The 22,466-nt window shown below is 52.0% G+C and overlaps 1 protein-coding gene across 2 annotated transcripts; it reads left to right on the forward strand.

Annotated features, from left to right (window-relative positions):
- Window positions 1-1,902: 1,902 nt before the first annotated feature.
- Window positions 1,903-14,842, forward strand: TRIM41 (tripartite motif containing 41). 2 transcript variants are annotated; one of them, XM_034789039.1, is made up of 7 exons: window positions 1,903-2,863; window positions 6,719-6,814; window positions 9,003-9,233; window positions 9,962-9,984; window positions 11,841-11,968; window positions 13,142-13,531; window positions 14,292-14,842. In XM_034789039.1, exons 1-7 carry the CDS (start codon window positions 1,976-1,978, stop codon window positions 14,678-14,680), a joined length of 2,145 nt encoding a protein of 714 aa, XP_034644930.1. In that variant the 5' UTR covers window positions 1,903-1,975; the 3' UTR covers window positions 14,681-14,842. The 2 variants fall into 2 exon arrangements, with proteins under 2 accessions (XP_034644930.1, XP_034644931.1); XM_034789040.1 differs by having other exon boundaries at window positions 13,142-14,434.
- Window positions 14,843-22,466: the final 7,624 nt, after the last annotated feature.

Here is a 22,466-nt window from a genome sequence, read left to right on the forward strand (position 1 = left end):
AGTTGTTAGCATGGATGTGATGCTGACACGGTTTACAGAGTCCCCCCGGTTGTTCTTTCTGTGGCAAGGAGATCCTGCTGCACGAGTATTTGCAGCCGGCCTGGTTGCAGTCCATTTTCCATCTACTCCAGAACCTCCTGCTAAGGTCCCAACTGCACTTTCCCCCACACCTCTTCATTTGTTCACACCCTATCCTTGGGGTCCTTCTCCTTGCCCTGGCTAAGATGGCCATCTATCCATTGAGGATAAGAAGGTTGGGCAGGGGTGGGTGTTCTTTGTGACTGTGGGGCTGACATACGTTTACTTGTCTGTTCCTGTCTCCAGGCAGAGTTCCTCTGGATGGCATCCACCAGCTCCCTGGACTCTTTCAAAGACCAATGGGCACTCTCTGGATTTCCCTGCTCAGCAGCCCTCTCTGGATCCCTGATTCTGAACCTTGTACCCACACGCTCTTCCTGCTTTCTCATTTGTTGACCTCTCCCCAGACTCAGGGAATCCCTTTGTCGTCGTCCCCTCCCTGCTGCCCTGTAAATGGGTGTGGTGGATGGATCCACTTTGGGGGGACCTGCCTTGGACACAGGCCTGAAGCCAAGTGTGGGGGGGACCTGCAGCCACCTGCGGTGGAAGGGGAGCCCTGGCAGGCCAGCCTCCACTGCACCCTGATCCCGCGGCCCACGGGTTATATGACTCCTTCAGCAGGGACACGGTTCACAGAGTGTCCTAATGCCTGCCCCATAGGCGGAGAGAGGGAGACCCTAATACTTCGGGCCATGACCACCAGACGCCTTTACCAGCCCCTCCCACCACCAGCTCCTTGGTTCTCATGGCCCCACGACACCCTCATTGGCCTGACCCACTGCCCGGCACCAGGCCCGGGGCAGGCAGCTCCGCCAGGCTGGGACCGCAAGGGCCGCTTCCGACCTCCACCCCGGAGGCTCCAGGGCTCCCTCTGACCTCCCCGCCCCCCACTAAGTCCCTCCCCACACTCATGGGCTCAGTGGCTCCGCCCACTCACCTGAGGGCGGGGCTTACGCCGGCCCCGCCCCAAGAACTTCGGCCCCGCACCCTTTGACCATAGAGACTAGAGGGAGGCAGGAACCAGAGCGTCATACCCCTCCCGCCAAGAGGCCATAGAGAAAAGGGAGATAGCGCGTCCCACCCACTCATTTCCTGTCTTTTTTTAAACTCCATAGAGAGGCGCGGGGTGCGGCTAGAGCGTCCTGCAGGTACTGCAGATCGGGGGAGGGCGAGAGAATCGCATCATAGAGTATCGAGTCAATGAGGCTAGATCGCCTCGCAGGGCCTGCCGCGCAAAGAACTTTTCACCATAGAGCAAGCACTTCCGGTCTAATGTCCTTATACCATAGAGAGTGCGAGAGGGGATGAGCGTCTCGCATGCATTTCCGGTCACATGCCATTATACTATAGTGTTGGGGGATGGGGCGGGGATAGAGCGTCCGGCGGGTACTTCCGCTCGAAAGACCGTTTCCCCACAGAGTGGCGGGAGAGTGTCTCACTGCCACTTCCGGTCCCATGACCACATACCAGCATGGGGGAGCCCGCCTGTGGGGGATAGATTGTCTCGCAGCCACTTCCGGTGAAGAAAAAAAAACCCTCGCAAACCATAGAGAGTAGTGGGCGGGGAGGGTAGAGCGTCCTTCGCAACACTGGGCTGGCTGGGGCAGCTGTCAGCTGGGTCCGGGGGAGCAGGAGGCTCCGGGGGCTCAGAGCCCTGAGGGGGGCAGGGCCCTAGTGGGGGGTGGGGCTCAGGGCCCTGAGGGGGGGCAGGAGCTGGGGGGAGGAGAAGGAAGGAGCTCAGGACCCTGCTGGTGCCTGGGGCAGAGGGGGGCCTAGGATAAGTGGTGGGGCTCAGGTTCCAGTGGGGGGCTCAGGGCAGGGGGCTCAGGGCAGGACTGGGGGCTCAGGACCCCAGGGGGAAGGTGAGGGCTGCAGGCCCTGTTGGTGTAGAGGGTCCATGGCAGTAGCTGGGGAAGGCGGCTCCATGGGGGGCGCGGGCGGGCGGCCCAACGCGGTGGAGACACTGCAGGAGGAGGCCGTCTGTGCCATCTGCCTCGACTACTTCACCGACCCCGTCTCCATCGGCTGTGGCCACAACTTCTGCCGCGTCTGCATCACTCAGCTCTGGGGAGGCGAGGAAGAGGGCGAGGGCCAAGCCGAGTACGAGGCTGTGGGGGACGATGTGGGGATGGGTGGCGAGGAGGATGACGTGGATGAGGTGGATGATGATGACAACGTAGAGTACAACGAGGAGGAAGAGGAGGGGGACGGGGATGACTTGGCTGAGGAGGAAGACGATATGTGGAGCGAGGAAGACGAGGACACCGACCTGTGGGACGACCCAGGGGAGGATGACATGTGGGAGGACGAGGTGGGAGATGAGCTCTTCTTCGAGGAGGACGATTACGATGAGGAGGTGATGGAGGAGGAGGACCTGGAGGAGGAGGAAGAAGAGCCGCTGCCACCGCCTCCCCCAGCAGCAGTGGCCACGCGACCTCGACACCCCCCAACTTTCACCTGCCCCCAGTGCCGCAAGACCTTCCCCCAGAGGAACTTCCGGCCCAACCTCCAGCTGGCCAATATGGTGCACATCATCCGACAGATGCACCCACATCCCCAGCGACTCGCATCACCGGCCGCTGGGACCTCGGCATCTGGGAGGTCTGGGAGTGCGGCAGGAGTGGCAGGGGGGCTGGAGAAAAGAGCCCTGTGTGAGAAACACCAGGAACCCCTCAAGCTCTTCTGTGAGGTGGACGAGCATGCCATCTGTGTGGTGTGCCGGGAGTCCCGGAGCCACAAGCACCACAGCGTTGTCCCACTGGAGGAGGTGGTGCAGGATTACAAGGTATGAAGTCGGCAGCGTTGGTTTGGTAAAGGCTAGCTAGAGGCTGGTGGGTTGGGTTGAGTTGAGTTGGTTGCTTAACTGATGATAGTTGAGCGTGCATGGATCAGTGTTCACGTTACACTCTCCATCAGTACCCAGCCCAAGCCAGGGAAGCTAATGGTCCAACCAGCAGACCAAATTCGGTGATGAATTTTGGTCACGTGCTACCCGAGGCACGTTGCGGCTACACTAAGAAGAAGTTGGGGGTTAGTTGGCTGGGAGGTGTTGGCTTGACCAGATGGTTTGAATAGGGGAGATTGCATTGGCTTGGTTTACAGAGGGATTGGGTTGGCAGTATGGCTTTGGTAAAGCTAGTTAGTGGCTGGAGTTATTGTGTTGCTTCAGTGAGGGAGTTGGGTTCACTTGGTGGCTGATGGTGGGTTGTGTGGTTGGCTGGGAGTTGCTGGCTTGATCAGGTGTTTACGCAGCTGGGTGTGATGGGGCGTTGGTTTGATCCGCAATGGGATGGGGTTGGCCGAATTGAGGTGTTTGGTAAGGCTGGTCAGAGACTGCTGGTGCTGGATTGCATTGGGATGGGCTAGATGGGAGCTGTTTGGTTGTTTTCCAGCTCCAACAGGTGAGTTTTCTGGGTCCTTCTCAGATCATAGGCAGCTTACACCAGAGGTGGGCAAACTATGGCCCAGGGGCCACATCCGGCCCTTCAGATGTTTTGAGCCGGCCTTCGAGCTCCTTCCGATGTGCGGGGTCTGGGGCCTGCCCTGCTCCACGTGTGCTGTGGCTCCGCGTGGCTCCTGGAAGCAGCGGCATGTCCCCCCTCCAGCTCTTACAGTGGGGGCAGCCAGGGGGCTCCATATGCTGCCCCTGTCCCAAGCGCCAGCTCTGCAGCTCCCATTGGCCAGGAACTGCAGCCAATGGGAGCTGCAGGGGCAGCACCTGTGGAGGGGGCAGCGAGGAGAACTGCCTGGCTGCGTCTCCACGTAGAGGGGAGACATGCCGCTGCTTCTGGGAGTTGCTTGAGATAAGTGCCACCTAGAGCCTGCACCCCTGGCCCCCTCCTATGCCCCAACCCCCTGCCCTAGCCCTGATCCCCTTCCTGCCCTCTGAGCCCCTCGGTCCCAGCCCAGAGCACCCTCCTGCCCCCCCAGCCCCACCCCAGAGCCCGCATCCCCAGACGGAGCCCCCCCCCCCCCCCCCGCACCCTCCCCCCCTCCCCCAGTCCGCAACCCCCTCCCACACCCTGAACTCATTTCTGGCCCACCCCAGAGCCCTCACCCCCCCCGCACCCCAACCCCCAGTTTTGTGAGCACTCATGGGCTGCCATACAATTTCCATACCCAGATGTGGCCCTCGGGCCAAAAAGTTTGCCCGCCCCTGGCTTACACTGAAAGGCCTCCCTCGTGGGAGGGGCTCTGCGCAGGCATTTCCCTGGAGCCAGCGCTGCTCTGGGTAGCTCCTGAGTCCCACTGAGCAGAGCTGAGAGCAGGGGCTGACATCACGATGGGGGCTAACAAGCAACCAGACTGGGATGGGCTGGGAGAGGAACAGACCAATAAGACCATCAGTTACTCAGGCCCAGAGCATCACAGGCATTTAGGTGCTGACGTCAGTGGGACTTAGCCATCTAAATACCCGTAACACTCTGAACTTCAGTGTCTGGGTTCAACTGAAAAGCTTATTTCTGTGATCATTGACTCTTCTGGGCATTGTAGAAGAAGGAAGTCTGTAGAGGGCTTAAAACTCTGCCTGGAAATGTGGCAACTGCTAGTGTCGCGAGGGTGATCTGACCTTTTCAGTGGTGTGAGTTGCTAGTTCTGGGGCACCTCCGCGGTCCCCGTACAGAGGTCACGCTGGGAAGAGGGACCCCATTCTGCAGAGCGTGCCACCCCACCCCTGCTGGTATGACCGCAGTGGGGGCAGGCCCACGCTGCCCCTGGGACCCCTTCGCTGGAATGCAGACAGACCGATATCGGTGCAGCGCAGTGAGCTCGGGACTGCAGGTTTCTAATGTTGCTGTGGGTTGTGGTGGGCTTGGGCTTGCCTTTGGGATTTTGGGGGCTTTTTGGGAGGGAGTTGTGAAAATGGCAACCTTGGGGCAAGCCACCACAGGGAGAGGGGGCGCACGGGGCCTGTAGGGCTGCACATAGATGAAAATTTTTGGCTGGCTGGAGTAGCTGACATTGTCTCTTGGAGATTGTAAGTAGAGCCCTGCGTGAATACAAAATTTATATCCGCGGCTGCGGCTATCCGCAGAACTGCAGGGCTCTACCAGGAACCACAGCAGCGAAAGCAGCAGCATGTTGGACCGCCGCTCGCAGGAGCTAGCGCCCAGCCCAGGCAGCTCCTCCGGTATGGCTGTGCTGCCCCCAGCCCTGTCCACTGGAGCGGGCACCAGGCTCACCAGCAGCTGTCCCTGGTCGCGTGAGTGTGTGCAAGTGGCTTGCATGCTCCCAGACAGGAGTCCCATCCACACAACGGTCTGTATTCCTGGTAGAGCCCTACAGCTCCACGGATAACCACTTTATATCCATGGATATCCACATCTGCGGATATAAATTTTGTATCTGGGCAGGGCTCTAACTGTAAGCTCTGTGGGGTAGGGGCTGCCTTTTTGTTACGTTTGTACAGCACCTAGCGCAATGGTGTCCTGATCCCTGGCTGGAGCTCCTAGGTGCTGCCACAGATAAAAACATAAATACTTATAAAAATTACAGCTAACACCCTGGTCCTGCAAAGAGTGACTAACCCCTGCTGAGTTCGGGGAGGCTACATATCTGTGTAAAATTACCCTCATAAGTGTTTGCATGATGAAGGCCTAATATTCCTGTAACTAGAAGAGATTGGTTCTCGTCTCAGCTTTTCCTGTGTGCAATGGACAGCACTGTATGGATTGCCAGTTCCATGGCTGGCCCTCTGTATAATTAGTCCTTTTCCTGTTTGTTGGGGGACTTTTCCACAGCAGCAGGGATGGGAAAAACACTCGTTAAAAGGAAAGGAAAAAACAAAACTAGGAACCTGTTATCAAAACACCTGGGTTGAAGCAGGGCAGGGAGAGTTTTTAAATGGACCCCAGACTGGCTTTTGTAACGAGGCTTAAAGTGCGTTTGCAGTGTTGTTGTAGCTGTGTCGGTCCCAGGATACTAGAGAGACAAGGAGAGTGAGGTCATATCTTTTACTGGACCAACTTGTGTTACATCAGACTGATATAACTGTGATGTACGTGTAGACCTGGCCTACACTAAAAATTTCAGTCGACTCAGCTATGTCGCTTGGGGTGTGAAAAATCCACCCCTCTGAGCGATGTGGGTAAGCTGGCCTGACCCCTGGTGTAGGCAGCGCTCGGTTGACGGAATTCTTCCTTCGACCTAGCTACCTCCTCTGAAGGAGTGGAGGACCTATGCTGACGGGCGAACCCCTCCTATCGGCGTAGGCAGCGTCTACGCCGAAGCGCTGCGCTGGAGCATTTCAAGTGTAGACAAGCCCTAAGTGCGTGCAACCGCAGCTCAGGTTTCAACCTGTTGCGATGTTACTGTCCTGCCCACACCCTCTCTAGTCCTCCAGCAAAACCAGAATAGTCCAGGCTGGAGTCTCTCCAGATTTCGTGAGTCTGAACATTACAGCAGTCCCTGGAAGCTCCAGCTGATGGCAGCCCTGTTGTTATAGGTTCTGTATGTGCAGGTGGGGAGTTGCAGAGAGCTGAGGGCCAGAGAAATCGAGTGGCTTGCTCTAGGTCACACAGAGAGTTTGCGACAGAGCCAGGAATTGACCCCAGGTTTCCTGCTCTGCTGCTCCTACCCATTAGACCATGCTGCCTCCTGGTCCACTGAAGCCAGACTGTTTATTGTCTTTTCTTTGTAGATGAAACTCCAGGGCCACCTGGATCCGCTGAAGAAGAAGCTGGATGCGGTTCTGAAACAGAAATCAAGCGAAGAGGAGAAAATTACTGAGCTGAAGGCAGGTGCCAGGCTCCCCCTCTCCACCACCTGTGCTCTCCACGCCGACCAGGGATTGCATGGTTCAGGGGGGTTCTGAACTTGAGGGTCAGGTGATGAGAGGTTACGCCCATCCTGCCCTTCCATTGTTGCCGCATATCTCCTTGGTGTCTCTTTTTCTTCCCTTTCTGCAGCCACTCCTAAGTCTCACCTCCCTTGAGATTCCTATCTCCTTCCCTATTCCAGCTGCTCAGATGATCAGCACTGAAATAGTTATTGAAGCGTTGTCACTGACCTATTAGAGCTGTTGCCTCAGTGAGGCGGACAGGGGAGTTCGCTCTCCTCTGAGCTATTGGTTCAGACTCATGCCTGCAGACTCAGGCAGACATCACTCACGCTCGGGTCACATTCAGCAGGTTTTCTTGACAACCGCAAGGGCTAGAGACTTCTTTTTTTTTTTTCTTCCCTTCTTTTTAATGGAAGCTGAGATACTGGCCAATCTGACCATGTCATGCAGGCGTTGGTAGCGTTAACGTCGTGACTCACTTATTGTTTAACAGATAACTCTTCTAAGTGCCCTAAAATCCACTCACTGACTAAGCTTTTCTTACAATTTGCTGTGCTGTGTGGGGATGGTGGGGTAGGGTTAGTGATCCAAATTTGGGGTCATTTAAGCACAGGATTCCTGATATACAGCCTCCCCAAGAGTCATGTGATATCAAAGTCCTCTGGTTCGCCTAAGGCAGTGGTTCCCAAACTTTTTAGTAAGGTGACCCACCAACTGTTTATATCTTTTTGAATCCCTTCTTCCCTTCCAGCCCCTTTGCTCTGGCCTCCCAGCCCTGCCCCCTTCTGGGGGGGAGAGGAGCAGTGACCGGGCGACCCACCTGGACCCTTCCCATGACCCACAGTTCGGGAAACACTGATCTAAGAGGGGTTTTTTTGCACACTTAAATAAACCATGTGAGCTGGATCCCTCCATATCTGGCATCCCCACTGTAGACTGCTGTACCTTATCTGTGGCATGCTGCCAAAGATAACCATTCTGTGTTTCCACATAAGCACCTTCCATGGATTTTCTGGCTGTGTCTGCACTAGGCAACCTTACTGCAGAGCCCTGCAGGGGACTATTGTTTTTAATCCTGCTCCTTTCCCGCAACATCCACTTACGCATTGTCTCTTGCATTTTTATCCTGCTCCCATCTGCAAAAACTTGGATCCTGCAAATCCCGCAAGAGAGACAGGTTCCCCTATGCTCCTTTAATAAAAAAAAAAGTCACTTAATATAAATGGAATTCAGACACAATTTTTACCACTAAAAGAATAAAATAAATCTTAATTAAGCCATGTAAAAAAAAAAAAAAAGCTTTAACTCCTGTTATAATAGACATCAAATCTCTTTCTATCCCTGCCTTACATTTAAGTCTTAAAACCTTTATTTAAAAAAGAAAAGAAAAAAACTTGCTTTACGTGGCTGAAATTCTGTTTATAAGAACATAAGAACGTCCAGGCTGGGTCAGACCAAAGGTCCATCTAGCCCAGTATCCTGTCTGCTGACAGTGGCCAATGCCAGGCGCCCCAGAGGGAATGAACAGAACAGGTAATCATCCAGTGATCCATCCCCTGTCGCCCATTCTCAGCTTCTGGCAAATTGACGAAAGATTGAGTGTTTTCCCGCAAATCACAGCATTCTGGGGTTTTCTGCCCACCCAATCGCGTCTGCAACAAAGTGCATTCTACCCGCTATTATGGCAGCGGGTCCTGTAGGAACCTCGGGATCCCAGTCCCACTGCAGGGCTCTACCTTACAGGAAGATTCCCACCAGTCCTGCACCGGCTGAACTAGCCGGAGCCCAGTGCGGATTAGGCTTTGGCAGCCAGGCTGGACTTTGCCATTGTTAGCAGGTTTAACAGGCCAAGAGCTGCCCAGCCTGTGGCTACGTGTAGCTCAGCTGGCCTAGTGTTAGACATGCACTAGGGGATTTTATCCCACTGCTCTTTGGCAAGGACACACTATAGTGTTGGCTTCGCTCTGCTGACACTCTCCAAATATTCCCCTGCAAGTGGAGTGATGCCCTAGGATGGGTCACTTAACAGGGGTTGAACCTGGGACTTTGGGGCCAGCTGCCCGGGCTGGATAAGCAGTGGGTGGCCCAGGCAGGCAGGAGGTCAGGGAGGGGCTGTGTCTAACTCTTCCCCTGGCTGCTCCAGAACAAGATGAAGCTGGAGATCAAGGAGTTCGAGTCGGACTTCGAGCTGCTGCACCAGTTCCTGATCGGGGAGCAGGTGCTGCTGCTGCACCAGCTGGAGGAGCGCTACGAGGCGCTGCTGGCCCGCCAGAGCAGCAACATCAGCCAGTTGGAGGAGCAGGGCGCCACCCTCGGGCGCCTCATCGCTGAGGCTGAGGACAAGAGCAGGCAGGACGGGCTGCAGCTGCTCAAGGTGAGAGCCCCCAGCGCACAATCTCATGTCTGCCCCACACACCCTCCCAGCCCTGGTCTGTCATCCCCAGACCCTTTCCAGATCCCTGCTGGAATGAAAATGAAATATTTGGACCCTTTCCACAGCCTGGGAGGCAGCCTTGGTCACCCTGCCGGCCGGTGCCCCCCTCTCAACCTTCCACGTGCGGGGAAGGTTGAGAGGGGGGCACCGGCCGGCAGGGAGACCAAGCTTCAAGTCCTTGATTTGGGTTATGATCTGGAACAAAAAACTGCTCTGACTCAGAGCAGGGGACTTGAACCTGTTCTGCTCTCACGTCCCAGGCCAACACTATTTTTATCTCTCTCTGTCCCCAAGGGACACTTCGTTGAAACCGATACGTCCCCGGCTTCAAAACAGCATGTTCCGGTGAAATCAAATTGTGCCGAAAATGTTCTCCACCCAGCTGTACTTAGGGGGAGACTTCCAAGGGCACAGATGGCAACGCCCACTGAAACGCACCTCGCTTAACACTGCTGTATGCCTTAGGCACATAGGTCAGGGGCGGTTTTCTAACTTCAAGGACGTGATTAGTCCCCCTGACTGCAATGGGGTCACTCCCACACTCAAAGCGAGGGAGGTGCTCAAAGATCTAGCTGAGTCGTGACTGATCAAAGTGTTTTATGAGACACGGAGGTGTTTGTCGCTGGCTTGTTAGTAATCTTTTTCTCTTTTCTTCTCACTCTTCTCAGGACATCAAAGACACCTTCATCAGGTCAGTCCCGAGCTAATTCTGTTGATTTTACACCTGTTGCTACAGGAAGGAAACCGATTGCTTTTAAGAATGTTGTGTTGTAGAAATGTGGAAATGCTCCATGATGTCACTTGTTGAAACTGACTAGCCATGGTTAGCACTGAAGGATAGTGATCTCTAGTTCTTCTGTAGTGTGTTTTGTCAATAGATCACAAAGCACTTTACAAAGGAGGATATTACAGATGGGGCAACTGAGGCATGGGGGTGTGTGGGGGCGTGACTTGCCTAGCAGGGCAGCAGCAGAGCTGGGAATAGAGCCCACGTCTCCTGAGTCTCGCTAGGAGAGTTTATTCCTAGGCCACACTGCTTCCTCTGCACACTATAGATCTTAACCCAGATTCCTGGTTGGCTTTAAACATCTCTGGTGTCCCCACAATGCAGTTACAGTAATGGCAGCTAGACTTCTGTATACCCTAGACTTGACCGCAAAGAGAGTGGAAAGTTACCCAAGAGAACAGTTGATCTGAGGCAGTCGTGCCAGATGTATTGACGTGACGTATTTACTCAGCCCCCATGACGGGTCCTGAGTCAAGCTTTCGTTCGAAACCGGATCCCAGCCGTTGCGGCTGCAAAGAGAAACTCTCAAACATGAACCAAAGTGGCATTGTCTTAGGCCCAGTCTATGCTAGCAAAGGGTTTGCCAGTATAGCTACACTAACAAAGCCGCCTAGTGGAGATGCAGTTTCTCCAGGCAAAAGAGTATAGCTTATTTTGGTTCCCCAAACGAAATACCAGCACAAGGATTCATGCTGAGACTTGGTCTACACCAGGGCTTTTGTCGGTAGAAAAATGTCGCACAAAAAATCGCATCCCTAACTGAATTTACTATAGCAGCCAAAATTTCTAGTGTAGATCTGGCCTCAGACTGCGTGAAACGGGTCAGGGGCCACCTCTCCCCATTTACATCACGCTGTATTAACTCTGGAATCGAATTATGGTGCTTCAAGGAGCAGTCTTCGAAACAGATTTGGTCATTATTACTAGCGGGTCACACGCGGTCCGAACATTGTAGACCTGGGCCATGGACTGTAGTTAACGATGTTACTTGTGTCTCTATGCAGACTTCTCTGATCTTAGGTACTGTTAGGTCATTTGTGTTAGAGTTAGAGATCCACTGCGTTGGATGTGGTAGTCGTGCGTAATGGGTAAAGCCGGTCAGAAAATGTTTTTTCTCGTGGGAATGTTTTCTTATGGAAAATTTGAATACCAGAAAACTCAATTTGGGAGTGCTGCCCCAGCGGCTCATGGGAGTTTAGTTCAGCTGCCTCATGCTCCCCTTCTCCTGTATAGGCTGGCGTTCCTGGTCACACTTCATCTCCCATGATGCACCACAGGCTCTCCTCTTGGAGAGGGGAGGCGGTACACCATGCTCAGGAACTCTCCGGATGTATCATGGGGGATGTAGTCTGCCTGGGAACCCAGCCAGTAAAGGGGAAGGGAGACATGAGGCAATTGAATTACAACTCCCAGGAGGCCCTGCGGCATTCTAAGTCGAATATTTCAATTTGGGGGTGGTCTGGTTTTGGGTGAAAAAAATCAAAATCCTCTGCAGAAAGGAGACAAGAAAATTGCTTATCAAAAACCTAAATTTCTGTTGCAAAAGAGCTTTGACAGAAGATTGTCGGCCCACCCCCCACAGTGAGAGACTTTCTGTCCCTGGAGCTTACGGTCTAAAGAGACAGACGAGGGAAACTAACCTCCCCAGGGTCGTTGAGTGAGACAGCGGCAGAGCCTGAGACCTGTTCAGTGCTCTGCCTACTAGGCCACGCTTCCCACTACACCCAGCCCTTGACTCACTGCTGTGTTCCCTTTGCCAGGTGCGAGAGCGTCAAATTCCAGGAGCCGGAGACCGTGCCGGTAGACGTGGGGAAGAAATACCGCAATTACTTCCTGCAGGACGTGGTGATGAGGAAGATGGAGAAGGTCTTCAGGAAAGTCCCTCAAGGTAAAGGAGATCAGCTCTTTCTTCCCTTGGTTAGCGGACCGGGGAGAGCCAGGGCTCTGTTTACACTGACGTCCTGTGTGTGTGGAGCTGTACAGCGCAGCGGCTGTAGCATGAGTTTCTCCCACAGGCTGCTTCCACCGATGTGCATCAGCACTCGCTCACAACTCTGTCCTGACCTACATCCCCCTGCTGGCCCAGCCCTGGGCTCCCCCAGTGCACACGATTGCTGGTTCTCCTCTATCCCAACCCACAGCCCTCACCTGCTGGCCCAGCCCTGGGCTCCCCCAGTGCACACGATTGCTGGTTCTCCTCTATCCCAACCCACAGCCCTCACCTGCTGGCCCAGCCCTGGGCTCCGCCCCCCAAACTCCAGGCTCTGCCTGTGCCCAGCCATCCCAGCCACTTGGTTACCCATGCAGCTCTGCTAATGCGCTGCAGCGCCTGACCCACAGCCCCCTATCCTGCCAGCCTTAGGCTCCTGCCCGGCTCTGCTGGTGCCCCTTAATCCTGACCCACAGCCTGCTGCTATCCTGTCCCTGGGCTCACCGTGCTCCTGGCACTGGCAGTCTGCAACAGCTCTTTGCTGCTCAGGAGGAGGATGCCCCCTACTGGACAACCAGTGCCAGTGCTGGGAGCAGCTCCCAGCCAGTAGTAATAAATATAAACCTAGCACTGGAGGCTTGCTGATTGGCCTATGGCGTGTCACATGATGAGGTAAGGCCTTGGCTCTTGATGCAGGGAAAGCAGAGGGAGGTCTCAAATACCAAGCCTACTGTTTATTTGTATTATCTCAGTGCCTGAGACGTGAGCTGAGATCAGGGCCCCGTTGTGCCGGGTGCTGCACAGACACACAGCGAGAGACAGTCCCTGCCCCAGGTGAGATCAGGGCCCCGTTGTGCCGGGTGCTGCACAGACACACAGCGAGAGACAGTCCCTGCCCCAGCTGAGATCAGGGCCCCATTGTGCCAGGCACTGCACAGACACAGCAAGAGACAGTACTCACAGTCTAAATAGATGAGACAGGTGGGAAGGGAAACGGAGGCCGTACCTTGCCCAGGGTCAGCTGGGAATAGATTCCAGGTTTCCTGACACTCAGCACAGAGTTGAGTTCACTGGGTCATGCTGCCACCCTAACCCTAACTCTCCTGACTGTGTGTGGGTCTCTTTCCTTAGCTGACGTGACCCTGGACCCCGACACGGCCCACCCTCACCTGAGCCTGTCCCTGGATCGCCGGAGCGTGAAGCTGGGCGACCGTCGCCAGGACCTACCCGACAACCCCAAGCGCTTCGACTCCGACTACTGCGTGCTGGGTTCTCAGGGCTTCAGCACGGGGCGCCACTACTGGGAGGTGGAGGTGGGGGGCCGGCGGGGCTGGGCAGTGGGGGCAGCCCGGGAGACGGCCCGGCGGAAGGAGAAGACGGGTGGCCCCTACCAGAAGCGGGAGATCTGGTGCGTGGGTGCCAACGGGAAAAAGTACCAGGCGCTGACGGCCACGGAGCAGACAGCGCTGCCCCCTGGGGAGAAGCTCCGGCGCTTTGGGGTCTACCTGGACTACGAGCGGGGTCAGCTGTGCTTCTACAACGCCGAGAACATGGCCCACATCCACACTTTCAATGCCACCTTCCGCGAGCGCATCTTCCCCTTCTTCCGCATCCTAGCCAAGGGCACACGCATCAAGATCTGCACCTGACCCGCTTCCTCGCTGCCTCGGGCCTCCTCCCCCGCTGGGTCCCTCCCACCATTGCACGGATTCTCCCCACCCTGTCCCAGGATCCGGCACCGCACAGAGGCATGGGGGAGGCCGCCTCAGCCGGCCTGACATTCCAAAGCCTGCCTCGTCCCTTTGCGTTGCTCTGTTTTGAAGTGTGAGGGCGGGCAGGGGAGGGATTGGTTCCGGGGATGATGGGTGGGTTTTCATGCTGCTGTCAGGCGATCCCCCCCATCCTGTCCGATGCACAATGTGTGAATTGCTCTTGCCGTACCACTGTAACCTCCCCCCGATCTGTCCCTCTGCCATCACGCTGTAGCGCCCCGGTGCTCCTGCAAAACCCTTGCTCGTGTCTGTAGGCTGAGCAGGCGGAGTGAGCGACTTCACGGAAGATCTAGGCCCCAGACTTGGCGAGGGAGCTCTGAGCATCCCCGGAAGCGCTGGCCCCCTGCTCTGTCCCGTAATGACTCAAGCTCCCAAGGGACTTGGCCACCCAGATCTCATTGAATTTCCTTTGGCCCTGTTGGAAGAATTCCAGCCATCCAACTTCCCCCCCCCGACTTCCTGGTGGCATTTGGAGCTAGTTCCAGACCATCTTCTCTCTTCTTCCACAGGCACAAGACTCCATTGCTCTCTGCCCAGTCCGATAATGCTGCCTTCCCTTCCCTGCTGGTGTTCAGACCAAGATCCAGCCCTGCAAAAACATTGCTTCCCCCCGCCCCTTGTGTCCAGCCTCCAGAGCCCAGTGCTTTCCACCCAGAACCATCCCAGTGTCCATCTGTCCTCTAGTTCTTCCCCACAACAGTCCTCTTGTCTGCCGGTCTTGGTCCCCAGGTCTTCTCCAGAACCATCAGGCACCAGGTCTTCTCCAGAACCATCACGCGTGCTCCTGAATCTCTCTTCCACATTGTCACCACCCTTCGTGGCCCTGGACATTGCATTTATTCGTGGACGTCCAAAACAGCCTGTGGTACTGAGGCAAATGGGGCAACTTCCTCCCTAAGCTGAGATGCTACAAGAGAATCACTGGCTAAAATGTCTGGACGTGCAAGAATCATGTGAGATGCTTTCATTGCGAGCCCTGTTGTTCTGGAAATCCTAGGCCGCCTCCAGCACTCTCTGAGGGTTGGGTATTTATTTTAATTGTTCTCTGAGCTGTTCTCCTCCCCCGGTCGCTGTCCAGTTTCCAGCAACCCATCCCTCTCCCCACTGGAAAGACACTGCTGTGTGTTGAGGTTTGGTTGGTTGTTTTTCTGTTGATGTTACAAAGCTAGTTTGAAATATTTTTGGCTAAACCAAGAATTAAATGGAGATTTAGTTTTTTGAAATGTTATAATAATAATTAATAATAAAGAGAAGATTGTACAGTTTAGTCTCTGCCTCTTCAGTCCCACCTTGGCTGGAGCTGGTGGAAGGGTAAAATCCAAAAAGGGGTTTTGGAAAGGATGTTGAATTTCAAAGGCTACAAAAATAATTCTTCTGCTCTACTCCGCACTGATAAGGCCTCAACTGGAGTATTGTGTCCAGTTCTGGGCACCACATTTCAAGAAAGATGTGGACAAATTGAAGAAAGTCCAGAGAAGAGCAACAAAAATTATTAAAGGTCTGGAAAACATGACCTGTGAGGGTAGATTGAAAAAATTGGGGTGGTTTAGTTTGGAGAAGAGAAGACTGAAGGGAGACATGACACTTTTCATGTACATAAAAGGTTACAAGGAGGAGGGAGAAAAATTGTTCTCCTTAACCTCTGAGGATAGGACAAGAAGCAATGGGCTTAAATTGCAGTAAGAAATTTAGATTGGATATTAGGAAAAAGTTCCTAACAGGGTGGTTAAGCACTGGAATAAATTGCCTAGGGAGGTCGTGGAATCTCCATCATTGGAGATTTTTAAGAGCAGGTTGGACAAACACCTGTCAGGGACGGTCTAGAATTAGGGAGAAGGTGAACTCTTTCCCTTCAAGGGGTAACAATACAAGTGGGTAGGTAGAGCCTACAGATCGCTCATAACAATATCACAAAGCTGTCCACATTTGTCATGGAGGGGCTGATTACCCCACCATCAGTCTTTCTGTAGTAATATTGGTTTAAGGCCTGCAGCCTCTCTTCCAGCATTTCAGAGTGGTAGCCGTGTTAGTCTCTATCGGCAAAAACAACAAGGAGTCCTTGTGGCACCTTAGAGACTAACTAATTTATTTGGGCATAAGTTTTTGAGGGCTAAAACCCACTTCATCAGATGCATGGAGTGGAAAATACAGTAAACAAACTATATATTCTAGCACATGAAAAGATGGGAGTTGCCTCACCAAGTCGGGGGGGTAGTGCTAATGAGCCAATTCAATTACGGTGGAAGTGAGCATCAGCTGTTCTAATTGAATATTCAAGTTATCTGCATAAATAGCCACTCCTTTTTTTTAAAAAATCTTGCTGAATTCTTGGCTTCAACCACTCCCCCTGGTAACAAATTCCATAGTCTAATCCCACGTGGTGCAGAACAAGTGTGTCCTTTATATCAGTTGTTCACTGGCCACCTTTCGTTTTCATTGAATGCCTCCTTTGCGCTTGTCTTATGAGACAGAGAGAACAGAAATTCCTGCTCTCCTTCCTCTAACCAGTTCCATATTGTATAGACTCTGTCTCTTTTCTAAAGCCCTGTCTTTTCAGTCTCTCGTCACGGGAGAGTTTTCTGGACACCGGATGAGCCTCATTGCCCTTCTCTGAATCTCCTCTCCAATCCTGCAATGAAGATACTTAATATTTAACACAGTGGTTCTCCGCCAAGGGTACGTGTACCCCTGGGGGTATTCAGAGGTGTTCCAGGGGGTACATCAACTCCTAGGGATATTAGCCTAGTTTTACAACAGGCAACATAAAAAACACTAGCAAAGTCAGTACAAACTAAAATTTCAGATTTCAGAGTAGCAGCCGTGTTAGTCTGTATCCGCAAAAAGAACAGGAGTACTTGTAGCACCTTAGAGACTAACAAATTTATTAGAGCATAAGCTTTCGTGGACCACAGCCCACTTCTTCGGATGCATACAGAGTGGAATAAATATTGGAGATATATATATATACACACATACAGAGAGCATAAACAGGTGGGAGTTGTCTTACCAATTCTGAGAGACCAATTAAGTAAGAGAAAAAAAACTTTTGAAGTGATAATCAAGATAGCCCAGTACAGACAGTTTGATAAGAAGTGTGAGAATACTTACAAAGGGAGATAGATTCAATGTTTGTAATGGCTCAGCCATTCCCAGTCCTTATTCAATCCTTTGTTGATTGTGTCTAGTTTGCATATCAATTCCAGCTCAGCAGTCTCTCTTGGAGTCTGTTTTTGAAGTTTTTCTGTTGTAATATAGACACCCGCAGGTCTGTCATTGAATGATCAGACAGGTTAAAGTGTTCTCCCACTGGTTTTTGAGTATTATGATTCCTGATGTCAGATTTGTGTCCATTAATTCTTTTGCCTAGAGCCTGTCCGGTTTGGCCAATGTACATGGCAGAGGGGCATTGCTGGCACATGATGGCATATATCACATTGGTAGATGTGCAGGTGAACGAGCCCCTGATGGTATGGCTGATGTGATTAGGTCCTATGATGATGTCACTTGAATAGATATGTGGACAGAGTTGGCATCGGGCTTTGTTACAAGGATAGGTTCCTGGCTCAGTGGTTTTGTTCAGTGATGTGTGGTTGCTGGTGAGTATTTGCTTTAGGTTGGGGGGTTGTCTGTAAGCGAGGACAGGTCTGTCTCCCAAGATCTGTGAGAGTCACTGAACAAAACCACTGAGCCAGGAACCTATCCTTGTAACAAAGCCCGATTCAAGTGACATCATCATAGGACCTAATCACATCAGCCATACCATCAGGGGCTCGTTCACCTGCACATCTACCAATGTGATATATGCCATCATGTGCCAGCAATGCCCCTCTATGTACATTGGCCAAACCGGACAGTCTCTACGCAAAAGAATTAATGGACACAAATCTGACATCAGGAATCATAATACTCAAAAACCAGTGGGAGAACACTTTAACCTGTCTGGTCATTCAATGACAGACCTGCGGGTGGCTATATTACAACAGAAAAACTTCAAAAACAGACTCCAACGAGAGACTGCTGAGCTGGAATTGATATGCAAACTAGACACAATCAACAAAGGATTGAATAAGGACTGGGAATGGCTGAGCCATTACAAACATTGAATCTATCTCCCTTTGTAAGTATTCTCACACTTCTTATCAAACTGTCTGTACTGGGCTATCTTGATTATCACTTCAAAAGTTTTTTTTCTCTTACTTAATTGGTCTCTCAGAATTGGTAAGACAACTCCCACCTGTTTATGCTCTCTGTATGTGTGTATATATATCTCTCTTCAATATTTATTCCACTCTGTATGCATCCGAAGAAGTGGGCTGTAGTCCACGAAAGCTTATTCTCTAATAAATTTGTTAGTCTCTAAGGTGCCACAAGTACTCCTGTTCTTTTTAAAATTTCAGACAGACAATGACTTGTTTATACTCTCTATGGACTATACACTGACATGTAAGTACAATATTTATAATTACAGGGTAACAATGAGAAAGTCAGCAATTTTTCAGTAGTAGTGTGGCTGTGACACTTTTGTATTTTTTTGTCTGATTTTGTAAGCAAGTTGTTTTTAAGTGAGGTGTAATTTGAGGTACACGAGATAAATCAGCCTCCTGAAAGGGGTACAGTGATTGGGAAAGGTTGAGAGCCACTGATTTAACAAAAAGGAGGGCGGGGGGGTTGGTCCTAATTTTTTTTCATTCCGTAGAAAAACCCATTTTTCAATTGTGTTTGGGGGACAAATATTTTTAACCAAATAATGGAAAAAAAACAACAGTTTTCTGCAAGAACCGTTAAAACTTTTCACCAAAAAAGTGATTGGGTGGGGGGGGGGGGGGGGGGGGGGGGGGACAGAAGGAAGCCATTGTATGCCAAAGTGTTCATGTGAAAAATACCAACCCAGCTCTGGTATTAACCCTTTGCTCTTCATGTCCCTTCCATGATGACCAAACTTGTCTCTTTGCTCAGCTACCCCAGCTCTCTCCCCAGGGCAGTCCTCGATGCACGAAAGTGCTTAAACATTTGCTCTCGTCCTGACAGCAATGAGATTGAAGCATGTGGTTATCTTACATTTTGCTCAAATACTTTCCTGAACCAGCCCTTCTATCAGAGAGAAAGTCAATACCCATTGTCCCAGCCGCAGGGCTAGCTCCCTCTCTGACCCTCCTCTGCCTCCCTGAGGGCACTCCCACAGGTGTTGGGCCTCATGCCTTTACCTCCCTGGAATGAAATCCTCATGCTTCAGGGTTTCACCTGGCAGCAGTCAGGAAGGGATTTCTCTTCTGCCCCCTCCCCAATGTCTTCTGGGGGGGCTTTTCAAATCTCTTTCCTCTGAAGCATCAGGGGTGACCATGGCTGGAGATGGGACAATTAGAGGGAGGTGGGTGGGCCAGGGCGCTGAGATGGCACCAGGCATTCTTGCTCTCTCAGGTGCTTGGCTGGCTGGTTCTTGCGCACATGCCCAGGGTCTCATGACTGCCACATGTGGGGTGGGGAAGGAATTTGCCCCCCAGGGCAGCTTAGCAGTGATCTTGGGGAGGTTTTTCACTTTCCTGTGCAGCAGGTGGGTGTGGGTGGCTTGCCAGGATTATCTGGGTATATCTCGCTTAATCACTTCCCTGCCATTGTGGGGGTCCATGGGCACAGATGCACCTTGGTCCCTCCTGGTCCCTGCGTCTGGCACGTAACAGTCTAGTCTCCTGCAGGCTGTAATACTGTGGTTTCGTTCCAGGTGTCAGGTTGAGCAGGCCAGTGGCGGTAGTCTGTGATCCAGGGTCAGCCTGCATGATTGGGTGACACCTTCTGCCCTTAAACTTTATTTCTGCCACTCCTAGCCTGGGTCTCTGGGCTACAGCACCCTGCACACCAGCTATGCTTCCCATTTGGGTGTTCTGACCCATAGTAAGTGCCGTGACGAACGTAGGGTTTGCTTCCCCCAGCCGGAACAGCACAGAGCATAAGAGGAAAAAATCAAGGCTTTTAAAACCCACCTGTGGCTATGTTACCAAGACACTTGCCAGCCCTTGGCAGAGCCGCTAGGCAGGACCCTGTTCACTCCAGCTGTCTGGGATCTGTGTCTGGGAGGGGGAGACCTGCTGCTCAGTAGCAGCCCCCACCAGCCCCCTCATTTCTCAAGAGTGCCTCTTTTCATTCCTCCAAGGGCCTTTGACTCACGTTTCCGGGAGTCTGATTCTCCTGCGGGTACAAGCTGGGCTCCCCCCTCTGGACAAACTGGTCCCAAGCACTCGGAATGGGGGACATCAAGGTGCATGGTTCTAGCATTATCCCACAACAACCCCTCCGTGCAGCAATCAGACCTTACAATGATTCGTGCTGGGAACAGAGAGGCCGCTAAAAGCAATGCCCTGTGCAGGCTAATGCTGATACGCATTTGCCAGGTCTGAGGGGCTGATCTGGACTCTGGGCTCTGGGCCATTTTTTTTCAGCAGCGAGGTTGCAAATGAAAGTCAGCCCCACCCCCAGCAGCTGTGTTTGCTGCCCTTTCCTCTCCCTTTGCGTGTGGCTGTCTTGTTTTGTCTCCTTTGGAAACAGGATTGGACATTTGACCACAACAGCTCCACCCCATCTCCTAACTTCTCTTGTTCCGTTATGACCATATTTGATACCATCTAATGGCTTGGCTACACTTGCAAGTTAGAGCGCATTAAAGCAGCCCTGGGTGCCCTAACTCCCGATGTGTCCACACTGGCAAGGCATGTAGAGCGCCTGGGCTCTGCAGCGGGAGCACTCCTGGTAATCCACCTCCACGAGAAGCATAAAGCTTGCTACACCCTGGCTGAAATGCCTGGGAATCAGTGTGAATGAAGTGTTGCATTACTGTGCTGTGATTGGCCTCTGGAAACATCCCATAATCCCCAGAAGTCAAGTGGCCACTCTTGTCATTGTTTTTCGGCTGCAGGCATGCGGATATCCCCTTTCAAAGCTCCGTTTCTGACAGCCAGGTGCTTATCTGCTCCGGGACAAAGCAACCATTACTGTGGAATGCTGCTGTTGTGAGAGGGGTGGGGATCTGCTGTTGTCTGAATTTACAAGACAGCATGCTGACCCCCACCCCATTTAAAAAGCACGTTGCAGCCACTTGCACACTGGGATAGCTACCACAATGCACTGCTCTTTGTGGCAGTGCAAGGGCTGCTAATGTGGCCACGCCAGTGCGTTTGCAGCTGACACTGTAAATACACGGCAGCGTTTTCCCTGCTGCGGTCTCCAAAGGCTGCTTTAACGCCCAGCGCTCTACATCTGCAACTGTAACCATGCCCTAAGAAGCTGTCAGACAAGGGAGTGGTTAAAATGAAAACCTTGTTCAATATTTTACCTTTCAGCTGGTTTTCCTTCATTTAAAAGGTTAAAAGGAATTTTAATAGTGTATCTGACAGAGTGCTAAGCAGGGTGGTCTCTGCATACCACAGCCCAGACCTTGTTTAACTATTTCATGGTTGCAGTGTTGTTACAGCCAAACTGGTCTCAGGGATTACAAAGTGGGTGAGGTGATATCGTGTATTGGATCACCTTTGGCAGGTGACAGAGACATGCTTTGAAGTTTACACTGAGCTATTCTTCAGGTCTGGTAAAGGTACTCCCTTTTCCAGACCTGAATACAAAGTGGAATAGTATCAGGGGGTAGCCGTGTTAGTCTGTATCTGCAAAAACAACAAGGAGTCTGGTGGCACCTTAAAAACTAACAGATTTATTTGGGCATAAGCTTTCATGGGTAAAAACCTCACTTCTTCAGATGCATCCGAAGAAATGGGTATTCACCCACGAAAGCTCATGCTCCAATACGTCTGTTAGTCTATAAGGTGCCACAGGACTCTTTGCTGCAAAAACAACATGGAGTCTGGTGGCACCTTAAAGACTAACATATATTTGGGCATAAGCTTTTGTGGGCTAGAACCCACTTCATTCATCCGATATATGAAGTAAAAGATACACAAGCAGGTATAAATACATGAAAGGCTGTGGGGTTGCTTTACCAAGTGTTAAATCAGTCTAAATGAGATAAATCAATTAACAGCAGGATCCCAAGGGAGGAGAAATAACTTTTGAAGTGGTAAGAGAGTGGCCTATTACAGACAGTTGACAAGAAGGTGTGAGTAACAGTAGGGAGAAATTAGTATGGGGAAAATTAAGTTTAGGTTTTGTAATGACCCAATCACTCCCAGTCTTGATTCAGGTATCTGATGGTATCCAGTTTGCAAATTAATTCCAGTTCTGCAGCTTCACGTTGGAGTCTGTTTTTGAAGAATTGCCATTTTGAGGTCTGTAATTGAGTGACCAGGATTGAAGTCCACCTCCCTCCACACCAAAGCAGCAGGATTCCAACACCTGAAAATTCCACTAGGTGGAGGGTTCCCAGTTTTGGGTGGACAGATTTCTAGAGATTTCATCACAGGACAGAAACTTTAATTAAAACATAGGAACGGCCAGACTGGGTCAGACCAATGGTCCATCCAATGCCAGGTGCCTCAGAATGAATGAGCAGAACAGGTAATGATCAAGTAATCCATTTCCTGTCGCCCATTGCCAGCTTCTGGGAATTAAAAGATTCATCTTTAATTTCTGGAGACCCCAGGTCTGCCTCTTCCTGCTGAGGCCACGCCCAGCTCGCTGCTCTCAGACTCCTCCCTCCCGTGGCCCAGCCAGGGTGTGGACCTGAGAGTTCAGTTGGGGCGGGG

Source organism: Trachemys scripta, chromosome 14, assembly GCF_013100865.1.
Source record: "Trachemys scripta elegans isolate TJP31775 chromosome 14, CAS_Tse_1.0, whole genome shotgun sequence".
In the NCBI taxonomy this organism is placed as follows: Eukaryota; Metazoa; Chordata; order Testudines; family Emydidae; genus Trachemys; species Trachemys scripta.

What these genes read in the sequence shown, in the direction of transcription:
- TRIM41 (XM_034789039.1), top strand. Translation starts at nt 1,976, where the DNA reads ATGGCAGTAGCTGGGGAAGGCGGCTCCATGGGGGGCGCGGGCGGGCGG. An exon ending in ACGGGCTGCAGCTGCTCAAG is followed by an intron (nt 9,234 to 9,961) that starts GTGAGAGCCCCC and finishes CACTCTTCTCAG; the next exon opens with GACATCAAAGACACCTTCAT. An exon ending in CTACCTGGACTACGAGCGGG is followed by an intron (nt 13,532 to 14,291) that starts GTCAGCTGTGCT and finishes CTTCTTCCACAG; the next exon opens with GCACAAGACTCCATTGCTCT.